Here is a 19,782-nt window from a genome sequence, read left to right on the forward strand (position 1 = left end):
TCTTGAAAGTTTTATTTCTTGAAAGTTTTATTTCACATTCTATGTTAATTTTATAAATTTCACTCTGTGTTTATACTAAGTGAATAGAAAATACAAAGTTTATACAAAATAAAATCTATCTTTTTTTAAATAAAAAATTTTTTTTTTCCTACCAGTATCTTATTTTTTTGGAAGTTATCAGATTGTATTTTGTTAAAATTCATGATTCAAAAAACTATATCTCAGTCAAGTATAGTTCAATTCTAATGTTTTTCGTGTCTAAGATAAAATAACTCATCGACAGATCAAAGCTAAATAAGGCATTGACAGATCAAAGCTACTTGTTTAGCAGGCTTATTTAGAGGTATTGTCTTCACAGGTGTAAAACATGTAATAAAGTGACCATCTAATTCAGAAGTAACAGAAGTTTTTCTTTTACTCTTACCTTGATACTGTTTTACTACCCTTTGATGAAACCTCATTGTTAAATGATTTTTGTTACATGAATTCATTCTTCCATTAGCAAATATACCATTGATAGGTTAATTTTGAATTTTCTTTTCTTCAAAATTCTTTGTTTTAGTCATTACTGTCCTCTTAGCTCTAACAACTTTTTTAAGATCTACAGTTATATAGGATATATCTTTTTCATGGATCTTTGTCTCCCTCAGGCGAGTACACTGAATATGTTCAGAATCTAGACAACTATTTGATTTGAGAACTCCTTACTACATTAAATAATTTAACATTTACAAGATGTAAAGTCTAATGATCTAATTTAATTGTCCGGGTAGAAACAGTTTTCTAGGTCTTTTCTATCTTCTCAATAAAAATATCATAAAACTTATTCTAGGCTGATTCTATTTTTTGTACCAATGATATCTTCTTTATTACCACCAGAAATTCACATTAGATCTTCTTAACTGTTGAAGAAGCAATTCAATTAATTGTACATATCAATCGTACAAAGTTCTCTTAAAGAAATCAGTCTCCTTAAAAATTAAAGTAATGTAAATAGTATTTCTGACATTTTTAAATATGATTTTTTTATTACACACCTATCAATATTAACAGACCTTTCAGGATATCTATAAAAGTAAGCACTTCTGAAGAATTTACATCCATGCTTCCACTTAATTATTGTGAAAAACTTGAATTCTTATTTTTATTTGATCATAGTTGATTTATGAGTAATCAGGTATTCTGTTTACATCAAATCAGTAACAGCAATCAACAAAATTGTACAAAATTAAAATAAGGTACAAAAGGTTTTTATTTGCTAGTATGAATAAATAAAAATATTAATATTAATAAATACAAATAATAAGTATATACTTAAATAAACAAATTGTACAAACATAGATAATAAATAATCAAAAAAATTTATAAATCACAAAGACTATGATTTTACCAACTAGAAAACAGATAAACTTTTCTGAAATTGAAAAATTGTAAATAATAGACTTCTTTTCAGAGCTTTGTTAGTTCTATATATAATCTTGATTTTTCAACAACAATCATTTTTAGGCACACTACGAAGGATTTATACTTTTTTGACGAAATCCCTAGTAGTGAATATCTTGTAGTATACCTGAGAATGACAATTATCAAGATAAAAAAATGAAATCCTGAGTAAGTAGAATTACTTTGCTACTAGAAAACAGAAACTAAAAGTTTCTTTGCATTGTAAAAATTTTTTAGAATTTTATATAAAAAATCTTACTTCTTTTCTTGTATCAAGTAGCTCCAACAAGCAGTCCCATAATCGATTTAGTTTGTCTTTCCATTCAGATATGATTGCAGAGTCTGAATGTCCTGCAGCTATTAACAGATCTACTACAGCATTAACAGTCAGCAATCTATCTTTGCCGGTTATTCTTGTCTCATTTGAAAAACGTGCAAATCTTTCTTCTAACATCTGTACTTGATCATAATCTTGTCCAATATCTTGAGAGCTTGCTATCACCTAATGTGAAAAAACTTCAAGCGTTAAAAAATATGTAAAATTTATATAACTATGTTGTACTAAATTTGTAAACTTGCTAATTTTGTGAAATCTGCAAAATTATGTCTTTTGCAAATTTGACATTAATGTTAATAAATTTGCAAACACAGTGAAGTGTACATACATTGACTGATATAGTCAAAGTGTACACCAACTTATATAGCCAAAGGCACAGAGCAGTAAAAATACATAGAATGATATAGCTATAGGTGTAATGGAGTGTACACACATCGGCTGAGAGTTTTGGCTTAAGCAGGCACTCTTTTAATATAAAAAAAAAAAAAGGATTTCAAGTTTCTCATTAATCTTGCTTTCACTTGGTTTCTATTTCATAAATGTTGAACTTGTAAAATAAGCACATATAACAAATATTTGTTTCACAAATATTTGTTATATTTGTAGTTAGAAACTGTAAATATTTGCTTAATTTACAAGCTCAGCATTTATGAAATAAATGAAAACCAAGAAAAAGCAAGATTTATTAAATACTTTTTTTTTTAAATTAAAAGTGCCTGTTCAAGCTAAAACCCTCAGTTTATTAATGTTGGCATATTTATATATGCCAACCACATTAATTTTATCTTAATTTTCTAATAAAATAATCTAATCTACACACATTTTAAATGTAAAAGTTATTTAATGATTATTATAAAGCAGTTGTATATAAACTAATAAAGTTTTCACCCACAAATGCATAACTTCCAAAATTTTATCTTAAAACACAAACTCCTTTTTGATGGCTTACTCTAGGTCAACTATTTATAGACATTTTTAATACCCATCAAAAAGACCACTTGAAATACAAAAAGAAAATGTTCAAGTACCTCTTCATTGAGAATCCAAAAAATAAGCTCAAATTTCATCAAGTAAAGAGAGCAAAAAAGATTAAGTGAAGCAACAAAGCCAACAAAGAGGAATATTGAAGAATGAATGATTAAAGAATATGAAGAAACATATTTTAATTAAACTGTATTTTTACTATTTATTATATTATTATTTATTATAATTTATTCAATATTTATTTTCAGTATTTTTATTGCAATATTTAAAAATAAATATTGTAATAAAAATCAATTTAAAAAAAGAGTTACATCCATTGTAATAGTTTTTATTTAATTATATAAACAGTAATTTTAATAATCCAAAACAAAAAGATTTTTGCTTAACATAACTACTCAATGCTTTCATGCATAAAATGTGAGCTGTGTAACGCTTCTTAACTGTCAAAGTATAAGAGTTAACTTTTCAAAGAGGAATACTGAAGAATGAATGATTGAAGAATATGAAGAAACATATTTTAATTGAACTGTTGAAGCAAAATATGGGTTGTATTTAATTGTTTGTCTAGTTCTTGCACCAAAAGGTATAAAGTAAATAACATAACAAAAAAAGACTAACCAGATATGTTGGTACTGAGGTTAATGATATTTATTTGCAAACTTGTAGTTTTATAATTTTTTTTTCTTCAAAATAAAAAAAACCTATTTGTGCTAATTTTTCTTTGACATGCGTTAATTTATAAACCATTTATGTTTGTATTTTGTAACTATTTTTTGTATTGTAAATATTGTATTTGTAACTATTTTATATGATATTTAAGTTGTAATACAAATTATTTAATCAATTTTAACAAACCTTAACAAAAATGTAAAAATATACAAAAGTATAACAAGTTTTTCAGTTACTTACAGTCTCAGTTACCAGTTTTTTAATTACCTAATAAATAAATAAAAAAAACCTCTCTGTCAGCAATCCATGATTCTAGATCCTGTACTTCTCGTTGGAAAAGAAAAAGTTTTAAATTCTCATCAAGTTTGTCCCGTCGTTCACTTACTAACTCTTTTATATGCAAATAAAGTTGTTCTAGTCTTGTTTGTTTCAGTTGTGCAGCTTCACTAAAGACAAATAAAAAGTTATGAATTAAAAAAAGTATTTTATAAAATTATAATAAATTATAAGTTAAAAAAAGTGTTAATAGTAATAATATCTACCTCTCAGGATGATTACGTGTAATAAGACCCTGCACAGTAGTCGCAGATTCTACAACAGTATCTGCATAAACTGCAATTGTATTTTCAAGAGCTATATGACTTTTTATCATGTTTTGAACTTGCTCTTGGTCTTTGCCTCGATCATCACCAATTAAAAACAGTTCTTTTTCACTTAACCAAGACTCTGCTTCTGCAGCATCAAAAAAAAACTAAAAAAAAAAACAGATTACAGATTACCTTGAGGATAACAAGCCTAAAGTAACAAGGATAAAGTAGAGAGAAATCTATAACAAAAATTTGAAAAAAATTTAATTTGAATAAAATATGAGACCTGCTTTGCAACTAAAGCCTCATCAAGATTAGCTTGATACTCATTGGACAGATCTTTTAAACAGTTCCATTTTGTGCTTAAAGTAGATTTAAGCAATTCTATTTCATTGGATCTTGGGTGATTTTCTGTAATCATGGCATTACCATGATCAATTTTTGATACTATAAAAGGTTCATAACAACTAATTTTATTGCATAGTATCTAAAAGAGAAAAAAAAGAAAATAAGTCTCATAGATAATTTTGTAAGAAAATAAAAACAGTGTTAAGGTGATTTTTTTTTTTGATTGATTATTGATAAATTAATTTTCTTTGCTTTAAAAAAACAAGGTACCAAATGTCGTTTTTTTGAACGCTGAACATCATGTAATCGATTTCCAAAATTTTTTGATTGCAGCGTTAATTCAACTTCATCAATCCATACCTAGTCAACACAAAGTATAATCATTATATATATATATATATATATATATATATATATATATATATATATATATATATATATATATATATATATATATACATAAATATATATATATATATATACATATTTATATATATACATATATATATATATATATATATATATATATATATACATATTTATATTTATAAATATATATATACACACACACATATATATATATATATATATATATATATATATATATATATATATATATATATATGATTTTAAATGTGCTCTACAAAATAGAGTTCTCAACGCAGGGCCCAGCGCAGGATAACCTTGCAAGGCCTTAATATTATTATAGTACATATATGTACACATATATGATTTTTTACACATTATTTACATGTGCACTCTATTTTAGTACACATTAAACAACGGCACTAAAAATAATATAATTTAAAGTCACTAAAAATATTATAAATAAAAAGACTAATACTTCAGTCATGAAAATTTTTTTTAATAAATCAAATAACAAAAAATAGAACTATATTGAAAAAATATAGATATATTTAATACAAAGAATTCCAAATTTATCTCCTTGCGTGTTTTATAGCAAATTCTTAGTCAGAAATAGCCAAAAAACTTGAAGTAAATCTTTCTTGACTTATGGTAGACCTCAAATAATTTTTTATTAACTTTAATCTTGAAAAAGATCTGCTGAAATGACTGTAATTGGTAAAGTTAGTATAACTTTAAGGGAAGTAACAAAACTTGGATATAACTCAAATAGATTATTTTTTAACAAATATTACAGTATTTGCAATATTCTGAAGTTGGAAGGCAAAACTCGATGACAGATTTTATTTTATTACATAAATCAATCACACTAATATTATCTTGCAATGTCATATATGTTTCTTTACAAAATTTTAGAAGTTCATCTTCACTCATGTTTTTAATATTATCGGAACTATATAAAAAACCAAACAATGTTTTATGTTCTTTATAAGGTTTAAATCTACTCGTGAATGAATTAATTGCATTATCAACAACGACAAGAAAATATTGAGTTCTAAAATATTCTTCACTCTTCTTACAGCTCTTTGAATCTTAAATTCAGGCATCGCTTGTATATCTTCAGCAATTTCCTTAGCTATTATTATGGAAGAGTCGAATCCCGTTTCACAGTACTTTTCAAAAACTTTTAAAAGTCCTTTTAAATGTGTATTCGCTATGCTGATATCTAAATTGGAATGTTGGAAAATCTTGCTTATGATATTTACTTTGTTCAATATGGCATACCAAATTACCACACTTAATATAAATTCAAATGAACAAAGTTTATTTCCAATTGCTTCAATTTCTGACCTTATTTTTAAAGCTGTTTTAAAGCTAAAGAAAATTGTGGTATTTGAAATCTTACAGATTTCACGCTTTCCAGATGGCTTTCCCAACTTGTTTTAAATATTTACTCTATATAAGTTTATGAAATCTATTATTTATTCGTCTATTTTTTAAGTGGTCAGTAATCTTTTACAATATCCTAGGCATATCTGCTGCTATTGCTTTTGTAATTTTCATTTTGTTTTCAGACGACATTTCCTATTTGTTCAACGTTTAAAAAATAGAACATTTTTTATCGTAAATTATAAAAATAGAACATTTTAAAAACTATTTATAAAAACAGAATTTTAACTTTTAATTGAAAATTATAAAAATAGAACATTTTTATCATAAATTATAAAATTAGAACACTTGTAGGGGAATGTCAAAAAGCTTGTTTTTTAATCAAAAATATTTTTTTTATTCTATTGTATATGAAATAAACAATATGGTTCAAAAAACATACAGTGCATGCACTTTTTAAACATTATTGTTAATTTGTTAATAATATACATGTTTTTCACATAAATCGAAAAAATATGCCAACTTTGTTATGCCTGATTTTTGAAGCATGAGGCCTTCGGAATTGCGGGGCCTTGTATGACTGCACTGTCCTTTGGCCAGCTCTGTGTGTGTATACACACACACACACACACACACACACACACATAAATATATAGCCATGGACAATATTAGGTAACATTTTTGATAAAATCTAAACTTGAACAATAAAAACTAAATGATTTGTGTCAGGATCTACATAACTGTAATAACTTTTTATTTTTTGAAGAAATTTGATTTCAAAGAAAAACAAAAATTTATCTGTTTAAAATAAATGTGACAAAGTAAGAAACATCAGAGTTTTTATTATAAACTATATTTAATTCAATAACTTTAAGTCAATAACAGTAATTAAAAGTGCAGGTATATAATGTCTGATTTTCGTTTTAGTACTCTGTGGAATCACCTCTTGACTTTACAACTGCTTCTAAATGTCTTGGCAAGCTGTTTACGAGCTTAGATGTGAACCTAAAGCTATGATATAGACTGCTTTGTTGCAATCTAAAGATATCAATTTCAATTTTTTTGAGGAATTGTTGTGTCACTTTCCTTGTGTGTTTAAGGTCATTGTCTTGTTGCAAAAAAAAAGTTGCAATTTAAATGCAATTTTTTAGCAGATTGACATAAATGTTTGGAAAATAAATCCACATACAATGGTCCTGTCATTATACATTCATTATTCACCAGCCTTCCCAAACCATTAGCATCAAAGCACCTCTAAACCATAAGAAACTACTCTCATGTTTGATTCCAAAGATTTCCATTTTTTGGCTCCAAAACATGGAAAAGATTTTTCATGTTTTGGAGCCAAATATTTGAAATTTACTCTTATCATACCAATTTTAATAATTTCTGTTGACTTTTTACATAGTTGCACTTAATTATGTTGAAGTAAATTTCAATTCTTTTTTAAAAATGCCTAATAAATATAGTTACATTGATGCGTTTTTTTTTTTTGACTTAAAATTTAAAAAATAAGTGAAAAACACAAAGTTAACAAAAAAAAATCATACTTGAGCATCTTCAACATCACGCTTGTATTGATAATAGTTGAGAGAATTTTCTAAAATCTCCCCCTTCTCTGCTAAATGCTTCTCTAAGGATTGGAACCTAAAATACAGATAAATCATATAACTACTTCATTTAAAACAAACAAACAAAAAACTTTTTAAATTTAAATAGTAAACCTTTCTTCCATTGTCCTTTTCTCAGCCACAATCTTTTCTTCATCAACTTCTGGGTTTGCACAAAGATCAATCATTCTATGTTTCTTGAAGGAAACATCGGACTCAATACTCTGTAAAATAATTTTTAAAAATCTTGCAATCAATAAATATTTATGATAATTAATTACAAAAAATAACAAAAACATGATCAACAAATATCAATGAACAACTAAGTGATCAATGAACAATAATTTACACACTTTGTGTTTGTCAAAAAGTTCTCTGGCTGATACTATATCGGTACCAGTTTCACTATCAGTAACTTGATTGTCGATTTCAATGATCCATTTGTCAAGGTTTACAATCTCTGCATTAAACTGTTGCTGACGACTAGCTTCAGTTAAATACATTCTCTTTTCTTTTGATGTCTTAGTGAAAAAAAAGTATATAAATATATATCCACAATATTTTCAAATCTAAATATTTTATTTTGTTTCTAAGTGTTTTTTATTTTAAGTTTAAATGATTATCAAAAACCAACAGCTACAAAAAAAAAAAAAAAAAAGAAATTAAAAGACATAAGTTGAAAGAACCAAAACAATAGTGATCTGGTTATAAAGATATGTTATAAACTTATGTTATAAAGACTTTAATGTAATAAAGACCTATATTACTTTTGCAAATTACTATCGCAAAAGTGTTCTTGGTATTTATGAATTATAAGCATGAAGAATTGTAAGTAGAAATATTATTATTAGAAACACACGCACACACAAACACACACACACGCCTGTACACATAGAGTTTAATATAATTTTATATAAAATTTATATTGAACAAAAATATACATCATTATATTACAAGTTAATAGTCAATTAAGCATCTAAACAAACATAATATTAGAAAAAAATAATAATAAAGATGAAAAAATTTATTTATTATATTATACTACACAACATTACAAATTTATTGGAATTCTTAGATTTTAAAACATGATAACTAAATAGACCATTCAATTAACATGTTGTTTAGTGATCTTCAAAAAGCATTTGACACAGTATATCATAGAAGATTAATTCACAAAATAAGTGATTATGGCATAGAAAAAAAAAACTGTTTTAAAGAATATTTATCTAATAGAAAACATGTCATAATTAGCAATACAAAATCAGATTAATTAAAGTCGCTAAATGGTGTTTCACAAGATTCTGTACTTTGGCCATTATTGTTTTCATTTTGCACCAATGATTTATCTTCTAGAATGATTAATAAATGCAAACAAAGATGATAATAAAATTATTTGTGTAGTCAGTAACAAGACTCATAATTCTTGCAAAATAATATTGGTAAATAACTGAATAATCTGGATGATAAATTTCTACATCAAAAAAAGTAAAACCATGCAGTGACAATAAAGAATTTTGAATACTATAGAGATGTAAGCATAATGATATCAACACTATAAAGTAAAATTATCACCTAAATATAGTTGTAATTGAGGCAAATAGTTGGTTGTAATTGAGGCAAATTCCATCTCAGCATATTTTTTATAAATTGAATAAATTGGTATCAAAAGTAGCAAATTCCATTTCAGCATATGTTCAGGTGCAAACATCAAAGATCATTTAGCATATTAAACTAATTTGTAATACATTGAAACAAACTACATTAGAAAACTAGTTTGTAAGAAGCAGTTGATGTTCAAGCAATATGCATATTATGATTTAAAGAAGCTCCGATCAGCATGGACTCATAAAATTGATTTAATATGGTATTAAATTATAAGAAGCATAAAAAAATAAACTACAAAACAACTTACTTTGTTTAATTTTTCCCACAATGCATCAATATTTTCTAAGCGCTCTTTAACAACTTGCATTGAATTTGGATTTGATTTAATTATATCTTGGCCATTCTAAAATATTGGAAATAATAAAATAAATAAAATATTGGCCATTCTAAAATATTGGAAGCTTATTACATATTTTTAACACTGTTATAAATATACAAATGAAAAACAATGAATGTGGTTCAAAGACAACAAAATAAAAGCCACTGTCACTACCACATTTGCATATTTAAAAATATTTAAATTAATTTTTACATTAAAATATAGTAATAAAGTATTTTTTTAATTTTTTAATTTTTACTATTATTTTATTATTATTTATAGTTTTATTATTTTACCTCTTTTAAAATATCCATTTTTACTTTATTAGCATCAAGTTCAGCTTCAAACACTGTATGTTTTATGAGCTTACTTCTTATGTTTGTATTTTCCTTATATGATTCATCAGATGCTGATTGTAAACGCTCATTCATCCAGTCTATTACCTAATTTATGAAATAATTTATATTTACAATATATTTACAAAAAAAAGGTAAATTTATATTTACAAAAAAAGCAAAACATTTTTTTACAAGATTTAAAAGTCTTACCTCACTCGAATCCTCAAGAAACTGTTTTAGTTGCAAATCTTGCAAAAGCTCAGCAAGCAGATTTTCAGCCAGGTCTCGATTTTTCTTACGACTAAATATTTGTTATCACATTAATTTACTTGATATCACCTTAGATCCTTACAATTAAGTATTTGACATTTATTATCAAAATTACAAATTAAAACAACCACTTAATCACAGTGTTAAAATTAACTCCAAACAACAAACCAAGTTAACTCTCATCGACACTTGACAGCACTCTGATAACACCGCCCACCATTCTGATGACACTTTTCACCCATTTGATGACACATCTCATCACACTGATGACACTACTCATTTCTCTGATGACCAATAAGTTTACCTTGTTTCATAACTTGTTCATCCACAAAAAGTGGCCTTGTTTATCTGGGTTTGTGTTTTGGAGTTAATGAGTTAAAAGAAGCACAAAAACAATTGAGGAAAAAATAGCATAGACAACCACCTCAACTGTAGTGACCATGTGAAGATGGCATGTTAAAAAAATCAAATATAAGACCTATAATGTAGCATTGTTCATATTCTCCCAAACTCATGTTAAATTATTTTAAGACAAATTACCATTCATCAATGCAATTAGCCTTTTCCACAATCTTTTCTTTAGCATAATGATTATTTTGACAAAGTTGTTCAGCAAATATCAAAAGATGATTAATTTTATCATCATGAGTAGCCATCTTATTAAAATACTCCTCTAACTTCTTAATCTCCTCTTGCAATGCATCTGCAGTAGGCTAAAAAAAACTTTCAAATAAAAAAAAAATACTTATTTTTATGTAGTTTTATATATATTATAAATATTTCTTTATTTCTTCCCTAAATTTTGTTAAATAATCTCAAAGATTAGATAAACCAACAATTGTCAATGAATATGTTTAGTGTGTTTTGTCATTAGACTGCGTTATTGGGTCACTTTTTTTTGTATGGAAATGTTATTTTATTATCTAAAAATATTACAGACACAATTCTGGCAATTAAAACAACAAAAAAGAATTACATCAATTTTTAATTTAAGCAAGATAGAGTACCATAACACTATTCACTGACAGCCATAAATGAGTAACTCTCCAATAAATGGAAAGGTATTTATTTACAAAAAGTCAAAAAGGCTGAGTTTAGTTATTATTAACAATATAAGCCATATTGAACAAAAAGGTTAAAGAAATAAAATTTGCTGTACTGCACTATGAAAACATTTTTTTACATTAAAATACTCTAAAATAGTAAAATAAAAAAGATGGCAGAGCATAGTAATAGTATGCATTAATGTTAGTATGTGTAACTAATAATATTATAATAAATAAAATTATAATAGTATATACAATTCACAATGATATATACAATCAGTGAAAGGTAGTGGCAACAGTTTCATTAGGACATTAAAAAAACAACAACTTTTTTTTCAAATTTTCCATACTTCACAAAACTATGTTTATTCGATCACAGGTCAAATAAACCAATTAGCTTAATTCTCTATAAAAAAATGCAAATATAAATAATTAAATGTATCTCTTTAATAACCAACTATATTAAAAAATAAAAACAAACAACTACACTTACAGTAGTACGTTGTTTAGACAAAAAGAGTTCCTGCTGTCCAAGGATAGCTTCACTTTGTTTAGAATCTCGTAAAAAAAGCTAAAAGCAATTCAAAAGGTTCTTAAAATGATAAAAAATAATTAAAAAAAAAAGTCTCATCAAAAAATCTTAAAGAACTAACATTTTATTTAGCATTTTTTTCAATTTTCAATTAAAAATTAAATTTATATAAATAAAATAAAAAATTTTTTTTCAGCATGTTTCAAAGATTTCAAATGTTCCTTTTGTTAAATCTTTGAAACATGCTTGTTAAATACAGAGCTAATACAAAAAAGAGTAGCACATACAACTTTTGATTTTTTGATTGCTTGAAATGCAATTTTTGATTTTAATATAATTTTTGATATTTATTTTAATAAAATGTAAATAAAACATCCATAAAAATATACAATAATAATATAAATAAAATATACATAATGAAATATTTTTGTAACTAGTATAGGTTGGATATATTTTCTAAAAACATTTTTAACAAAATTTTACAATTTAACAACAAATTTTCTTAAATTAAATCTTTTACTTGATGATTCATGCTCTGCTCAAGTAAAATCTTCCTTGCATGCCATAATTCATGGAGTTGAGTCCAATCATCTCTCAAATCAGTCATTTGTTGACGCAATGACTGAGTCTGAAGATCATTATGATCATCATGAATATACTTTGGACCTTCAGAAACTAACAAGTTGTAATCATCAACATGTTGCTCAATTATAGTCTAACAAAAGATAAACAAAAAGTAAAACAATTTATAAATTCATAAAAATATAAAAAATTTATTTATATTATATAAATATATGTATTTATTAATTTAACTTTGTGTCTAACTTTAATTCCAATCCCTAATACAAATAAAATATACAAAAATGAAGTTTTATACTTTGCCATAATTAAAGCTTTTCATATTTAGATGATACCTGTTCAAACCTAAAACCAATGTATGGACTGAAGTCCCTACAGCTTTTTATTTCAGTATCAGGTTATCAATAACATTTTATGCTAAGTACAGATAGATATATGTATAAATAATATTGTGTACTTAGCTAAGTATTCAAGGGACATGGTTGGCGACCTTTTTCAAAAAGTAGATAAAACTAACAACTCTTCAGTTACTTTCCATTTAAAGTTAATTTTTTATTCATATAATTATTTTAATCTTTTTTTTTCATATTTTTTGTATAACTTCGTACACCAACAGGGTACTGGTTGGAACACTTTGAGCCGTAATAGCCTGAGAGAAGTAAGGAAGATTTAACTAGTAAGATTAAGTGTTAGTATCAGATTATTAAAATTGGACAGATGTCCAGTAAAAAATTAAAGCTAATGTATAAAAAGTAGGTACACATAATTCTTTCTATTGTACATCTGTCTACAACTGTCTAGGCATACCCTTTCTAGAGTAAAATCCCATGAGTAAGTATAGTATATAATTTATTATATGCAAGAACTGGTGTTGACTATAAATAATTAACAAACAAATAATTACTGTGTATTAAGTATTACTTATGCCCTGAAAGTTACGTAAAATGCTAAGTAGTTAAAGGTTTGGGTTTGTAAAAACTCTTTGTCGTGCTATTTTATGGTACTTAAAACAAACCAATAATTTATATTTGCTATTGCTATTATTGAGCAATTGCAATAGTTCTATCTACAATATTGATTAGTGTTCGTTGTTTTTTAGGTCTTGAAAAACATTTTAAAACGACTATGTTTAATATTGTTTTGATTTTAAGATATTTTGTCAATGAAATAAACACAATGTGGTCTTAAGGTATTTTCTAGGGAATTTGTAATGTTAAGCTTGCTTTTTTAATTTCCAATTTATATTACCAAGCATGTGTATTACAATGCAGACAACAAAAGCATTATTAAGTTGTTTTGAAAAAAAATGGAGTTGCCCACTTTGCATATTAAGGTATCAACCGAACTTATGTAATTTTTCATATGCTGATAAAAAAAGCATTTCAAAAAATTAAACAAATTAAGTGTACAATTTGTAATAAGTATATTATCTCTCTAAAATATATTAAATAAAAAAACTTTATCTCTCTAAAATATTGTAAATAATAATCGATTTTAATTGCGCTTATTTATATGTTGACTATAAAGTTTAGAAAGGTATATCATTGCAGTTGTAATCATTATCATCATTCTGTTTGGGATTCCAAAAAGTCATAACCATGGCACTCAAAAGAGGTGTAACTTTATAATAACGATTCTTTTTAATTTTATAACTTTTTAAAAGTAACCTAAGTAACCTAAAAATATACTTTTTTAAAAGTAACCAAAAATATTGTTTAAAATATGTTCTATGAAAATAATACATACACCAACAATCTTATAAACTACTGCTGCAAAGAAGTGCTACTACAACGACTGAGAGTTTGGGATAGAAGCAGTAATCTTTTCTTTCATTATTCTTCTTTTTTTTTCTTCTTTTTCTGATGAACTCAGAAATAATTATATAAAAATAAAAAAATTATTTGTAAACTAATAGATTTTTTGTTAAAGAAACAGTTTGTTTAATAATTTTTTTTGTTGTTGTTAAAAATTAGTTTAAAAAAATAAAGTGTTTTAAGTTTCATCTTAAGTAATTAAAATGTATAAATTCCTTTTAAATATAAAAATTATTTTTTGTCATAATAGTTTAAAAAATGCACGATTTATTTTGATGTAAATATTTTATTAATAAGATATTTTGTTTGTTTCAATTGTTTGTTTATTGTATTCAATAACGTAAAGTTTTAATGATGTTTGTTTAATTTATGAAATTAAATTATGATCACGAATATGTTATCAGTAACAGATAAATGATAAAAAAAAACTCTTTATTGTTTAAAAACATTTTTAAAAAGAGTTTACAAAATAAATAAGAAAAAATTTATTAACAGTTAATAAAATAACCAAAAACCAACTGTAAAAATATAAGAAAATAAACAAATATTATTTTAGGTTTTATGAAAAAAATATTTTTTTTTTAAATAAAATTTAGTTTATATTTGAAAAAATAATGAAAATGATTTTTCAAATAGGAACTTAGATTTTATTTGTAACTTTTGTTATAGTGAGAAAAAAAAAAAGCATGATTTTTAACGCGTTAATAAAATAACTTTAATTACAATGCGGTACTTGAAAAGACGCTAGTGACGCAATATAACTCCTAACAATACAAAATATATTTGCTGAGTTAAGTTACTTAGAAATGTATTACGCATTTTCGTTACGCAGCGAAATCTCGTAACAAGGCCTGCATTACGTACATTACATACATACATAAATATATACACACATATACTATCTGTATATAAAAATGCTGATGAACAGAATTTACCTTTATCTCAAAATGAGCATCCAACAATGACTCATTTTCAGATACACTTTGAGGTAAATCTTCTGAAGAACAAGCCTCTGATATATGTTGCAGCCAAGAAAGAAACTCATCAAGAGAAATTATAAATCGCTTGAGTTCCCCAGTTTCTAATAAAAACTCGTTTTTTTCCTTCACCTAAAAATAAATTTATTACTTTAGTTATTAATATACAAAAAACTGAAAGAGAAAGAAAAAAGAGAAAAAAAAAAAAGAATAAGAGAAAAAAAAATTAAAAAACACAAAAGCATACCATTTTTGAAAGATTTTCCCATGCAGACTGCATGTCATCAAATCTGGCTTGAATACTTATGGCTTCTTCAGGGTATTCTTTTGAGAGACTAACCGCTCTAGAGTGAAGATCTTGCATCTAAAGTTTTTTAAAACCAAAAGTTAAAAAATATTTTTATATTTACATTTTGTATTAACTATATAAATGTACTTTTAACATTATTTTTTTATGTTTTATACTAGAGTAAATAAAATACTAACAGAAAATTAAAGTTAATTTAAAAAAAAATGATTTTATTTTATTCTGGCTTAATTTACTTTCACTTATTTCTTTTTTACCTTTAAAGGTAATGAAGCAATGTCACGTTCAATACTAAGCAACCGACGTTGTAAAGCAATAACACTTGATAAATCAGCTCCAGGATCTTCAACTGATGCAAGTAAACCAGTTTTTTCTACAATCCAGCTCTAAAATTACAATAACTAGAATAAAGAGTAAAAATTGTATTCATTAAATTTTAAACATTAAATTTTAAACATTAAATTGCATTTTTAATTCATCAAAACATATTTAATTCATTAAATTTTTAATTCATCAAAATAACTTGAATAAGTTTAAAATTTACATATTTATATGTTTATAAGATTTATTTTGGTCGCATAATAAATAAAACAAAATTAAAGAAGCTTCCGACCAAAGTTCAAATAGATAACAAAGATTGAAACTTATGTGTTTAAGTATTGTATATCAGTAAAAAGATGTAAACTAAGATATGCTAAGTATAAATGTTCAATTATATTGTGATTTATAATAACTTAGATAAAATATTGCATTTAACAACTGAATCAAATTTAACTTAAGTATTGTCATATTAAGAGTGATAATGCTTAAAACATTAAAATGTTGTAGAACTGTTTGTTATAACAAACATTTTATTTTAAAAATTTTATTTGCTTCAAAGATGTAAAATTGTTATTTGAGTGTTATGTGAGCAAATTAGACAAGTAGTATTAACAGATATGTGTTCTACACATTCTACATTTTTAATTACATATACAGTCCTTGGAATTAGGGTCGGTATTCAGCAATGCTGACCTTACAGTGTTTGAGGTCAGCAAAAAATTGCAGAGCTTGTTTCTATGTTTTATGGTAAGACCTTTGTACCAAATTTTTTTTGTTGACCTCTTAAAGATTGAGGTCAGCAAATTATTGCCGACCTCATTTTTCCTAATTCCGAGGGTTGCATGTAGAATTACACAACTAAATACTCTTCAACAGATTTCTTACTTTTACAGAAAAAACCAACGAACCTGAGTTTCAGTAAATTCACTATAAATAGTTTGAATGAGCAAACATGCATTGAGTTCTTTTTTCTTTGCATCAGCTTCATGCAATAATGAATCCCACCTGTTGCAAAAAAAAAAAAAAATTTAAATATTAAAAAATAACATTAGGAAAACCCTAATCCAAAGAATAAACCCAAATCTAAATAAGCAATCTAAAAATTAAGAACAACCAAGCTTTAAATACAAATACATTATACATGAAATCCCTCACAAAACTTCACAAATACATTATACATGAAATCCCTCCCAAAACTTCACAAATACATTATATATGAAATCTCTCCCAAAACTTCACAAATACATTATACATGAAATCCCTCCCAAATCTAAATAAATCTAAAAATTAAGAACAACCAAGCTTTAAATACATTATACATGAAATCCCTCCCAAAAAAAAACAAATATAAAAAAAAAGAAAAAAGAAAAAAGAAAGAAACTTTTTTGCGTGAAAAAATAATTCTGTCAAAACCACAATCAAACATTTAAATTTAACAATATTCAAATTAGTAATTTGTAACTAATAACAAAAATTAAAAGTAAAAAAAAAACAAGTCTTAAAAATATGAACTTTAATTTTCTAAATTAAAAATATGAACTTTTATTTTTTAAATCAAAAAAATGAACTTTATTTTTCTAAATTAAAAATATGAATCTTTATTTTTTAAATTAAAAATATGAACCTTAATTTTCTAAATTAAAAATATGAATCTTTATTTTTGAAGTTAAAAATATGAATCTTTATTTTCTAAATTAAAAATATGAATCTTTTTTTCTGCAAATTACATTTAAAAAATCTTTTTGTTGATTATGTCATTTTTGGCAGATTGATATTACCTTTCAACAACATTCAAAGTGATTTTTTATTTATTATTGAAGTGGTAGTGCAGTGATAAAGTACATGCTTCATAAGTACAAGAAAGAGTTCAAACCTAACACCCTCTTAGAAGTACTAAACTTGTTTCTTAACTTGAATTGTGCTTTCTTCATGTTCTCATGCTTCATGTTTTAGAACTATAGAATTAATATAGGAGCATAACAATTTTTTAAAAATAATTAGACTTCTTAACACAGTACCTCCTCCAGCCTTGTACTAATTGGTTTAATCAACATCGGTTTTACTTATGTACTTAACACATAGCCAGGGTTAGTGTCAAACATGCATTTGTATTTAGTAATAATATGCTATATTGATGTATTTGAATTGAATTTGAGTAAAAAAATGTTTTATTTAATTGAAGTTTAATTTGTAATTCAATGAACAATCAAATTTTTTTAATCAACATTAAAGTAATTTAAAAACTTGTTTTTAAGCGATATTTGTTAAAAGATTTGTTTTCATTTCAAATTACATCTTAGAAATTATTTAATTGTTCATCAAATAATTTCATATTAATTTATAATATTGTTCATATTAATTTATATTGTTCATATTAATTTATAATATTGTTCATGCTAACTTCATAAGTTAAATAATAATAATTCTTATAAAATACAGAAACAATATAAGTAACAGTGAGTTTATATATAAATATATATATATATTTTAAGTAGAAATGCATTTTAAATGAGAACTATTTTCTTTAAATTTTTCCTTAAAATTAACATCAAATGTACTTTTTAATAAAACGAATGAGAATTAACTAAATAGAGATTCAAGTAATAAATGGAGCTAATCAAGGTAGAGCATTTGTTTTTTAAAAAATAAAAATAAGTTTAAATATTTGTATTTTTTCTTTACCTTAGATACAGGCACTTGTATTTACATAAATTTAACACACAAAAAAAAAAAATACAAATACTTGTATTTGCATTTGGAAAAGGCAGATTACATATATTTGTTTTTTAATTCATATTTGGAAATCTGGATTTAACATATTTGTTTTTAACCCTAACCTTGCACATAACTCCAAGTTTTTGTTTGCTATGATTTATTTACATTTTGCTTTAGTTTTGTTTTAGAATTGAATAAAAAGAACAAGCAAGAAAAAAATTTACATGCTGTTTAGGTTTCCGATTCTTTCTGAGTACTGTTGGGATGCATCAGAGTCATTTTGAAGTATTTTATCAGCCATATCATTAACCGCTTTCATTCTTTCTTTATATACAGTCAGTTCCTAAAAAATAAAATATATCCCATCATACCATAATCCATCATAATCTTTATCATATATCTATCATACAAATCAAGAATCTAAAGTTAAAATATATTTAGCTTTCAACTTGATTCAACATACAGCACACATTTTTTAAGTTAATTTTAACTCTTAGGATACAAACCAAAATGTTCATATTTACAGCTATATTTAGCCGATTTCTTTAACCTGCATATTTTTTCACAATCTTTCAACAGATTTTACAACTTTGATTATAGATAATTTTGTATACTTGATCATTATTCAACTTTATTTGAAAAATTTAGTTAAACATTTGAAACTTTTTCAGCTTATATTAAAACTGTAAGTTCATCTGAAATTTATTCAACTTATATAAGTTTTGATTTTAAATGCAAATCTACCAAATAAAATTCTAAATATTAAAACATAAGTGATTTTTAAAGTGTTTATTTTTTATGTTATAATTTCAAGTTTATGATTTTGTACAAACCTATTTAAATACAAACAGCATAACTTATAAAACTTATCTTTTAAGTTTGTATAATGAACTTCCTACATTTTCTTTTATTAGTTATATTAGCAATATTAGTTTATATACAAAAAAACTTCATAAATTTTTACAGGCAAAAAACAAGTTTTATCTGTTTAAAGGATTTTTATTTTTTACTCAATTAATTTTATTAATAATAATATTATTAATGGTAATATTATTAATAACTTATATTATTTTTGCATATTATTAATTAGAATAAAATTTTACACAAAATAGAGTTTATGGTTTTTTATTTTGAACTTTGCAAACCTAATATTATTTTTTGTTATT

At 24.7% G+C, this 19,782-nt stretch overlaps 1 protein-coding gene across 3 annotated transcripts in view; it reads right to left on the reverse strand.

Moving 5' to 3' along the window:
• Positions 1–19,782, reverse strand: part of LOC100213341 (spectrin beta chain, non-erythrocytic 1) — a 56,904-nt gene that overhangs the window by 5,812 nt on the left and 31,310 nt on the right. For all 3 annotated transcript variants that reach the window (XM_065800292.1, XM_065800290.1, XM_065800291.1), the window contains 19 exons: positions 18,841–18,959; positions 16,810–16,906; positions 15,838–15,966; positions 15,521–15,637; positions 15,232–15,405; positions 12,424–12,618; positions 11,865–11,942; positions 10,866–11,038; positions 10,266–10,356; positions 10,014–10,160; positions 9,646–9,741; positions 8,087–8,254; positions 7,848–7,957; positions 7,674–7,770; positions 4,639–4,728; positions 4,307–4,507; positions 3,976–4,184; positions 3,723–3,879; positions 1,703–1,945 (listed from right to left, as the gene is read on the reverse strand). In XM_065800292.1, coding sequence (XP_065656364.1) covers positions 1,703–1,945; positions 3,723–3,879; positions 3,976–4,184; positions 4,307–4,507; positions 4,639–4,728; positions 7,674–7,770; positions 7,848–7,957; positions 8,087–8,254; positions 9,646–9,741; positions 10,014–10,160; positions 10,266–10,356; positions 10,866–11,038; positions 11,865–11,942; positions 12,424–12,618; positions 15,232–15,405; positions 15,521–15,637; positions 15,838–15,966; positions 16,810–16,906; positions 18,841–18,959 — 2,691 coding nt within the window. The remainder of the gene's footprint in view (positions 1–1,702; positions 1,946–3,722; positions 3,880–3,975; positions 4,185–4,306; positions 4,508–4,638; positions 4,729–7,673; positions 7,771–7,847; positions 7,958–8,086; positions 8,255–9,645; positions 9,742–10,013; positions 10,161–10,265; positions 10,357–10,865; positions 11,039–11,864; positions 11,943–12,423; positions 12,619–15,231; positions 15,406–15,520; positions 15,638–15,837; positions 15,967–16,809; positions 16,907–18,840; positions 18,960–19,782) is intronic.

Source organism: Hydra vulgaris, chromosome 06 (assembly GCF_038396675.1).
Source record: "Hydra vulgaris chromosome 06, alternate assembly HydraT2T_AEP".
Lineage (NCBI taxonomy): Eukaryota > Metazoa > Cnidaria > Hydrozoa > Anthoathecata > Hydridae > Hydra > Hydra vulgaris.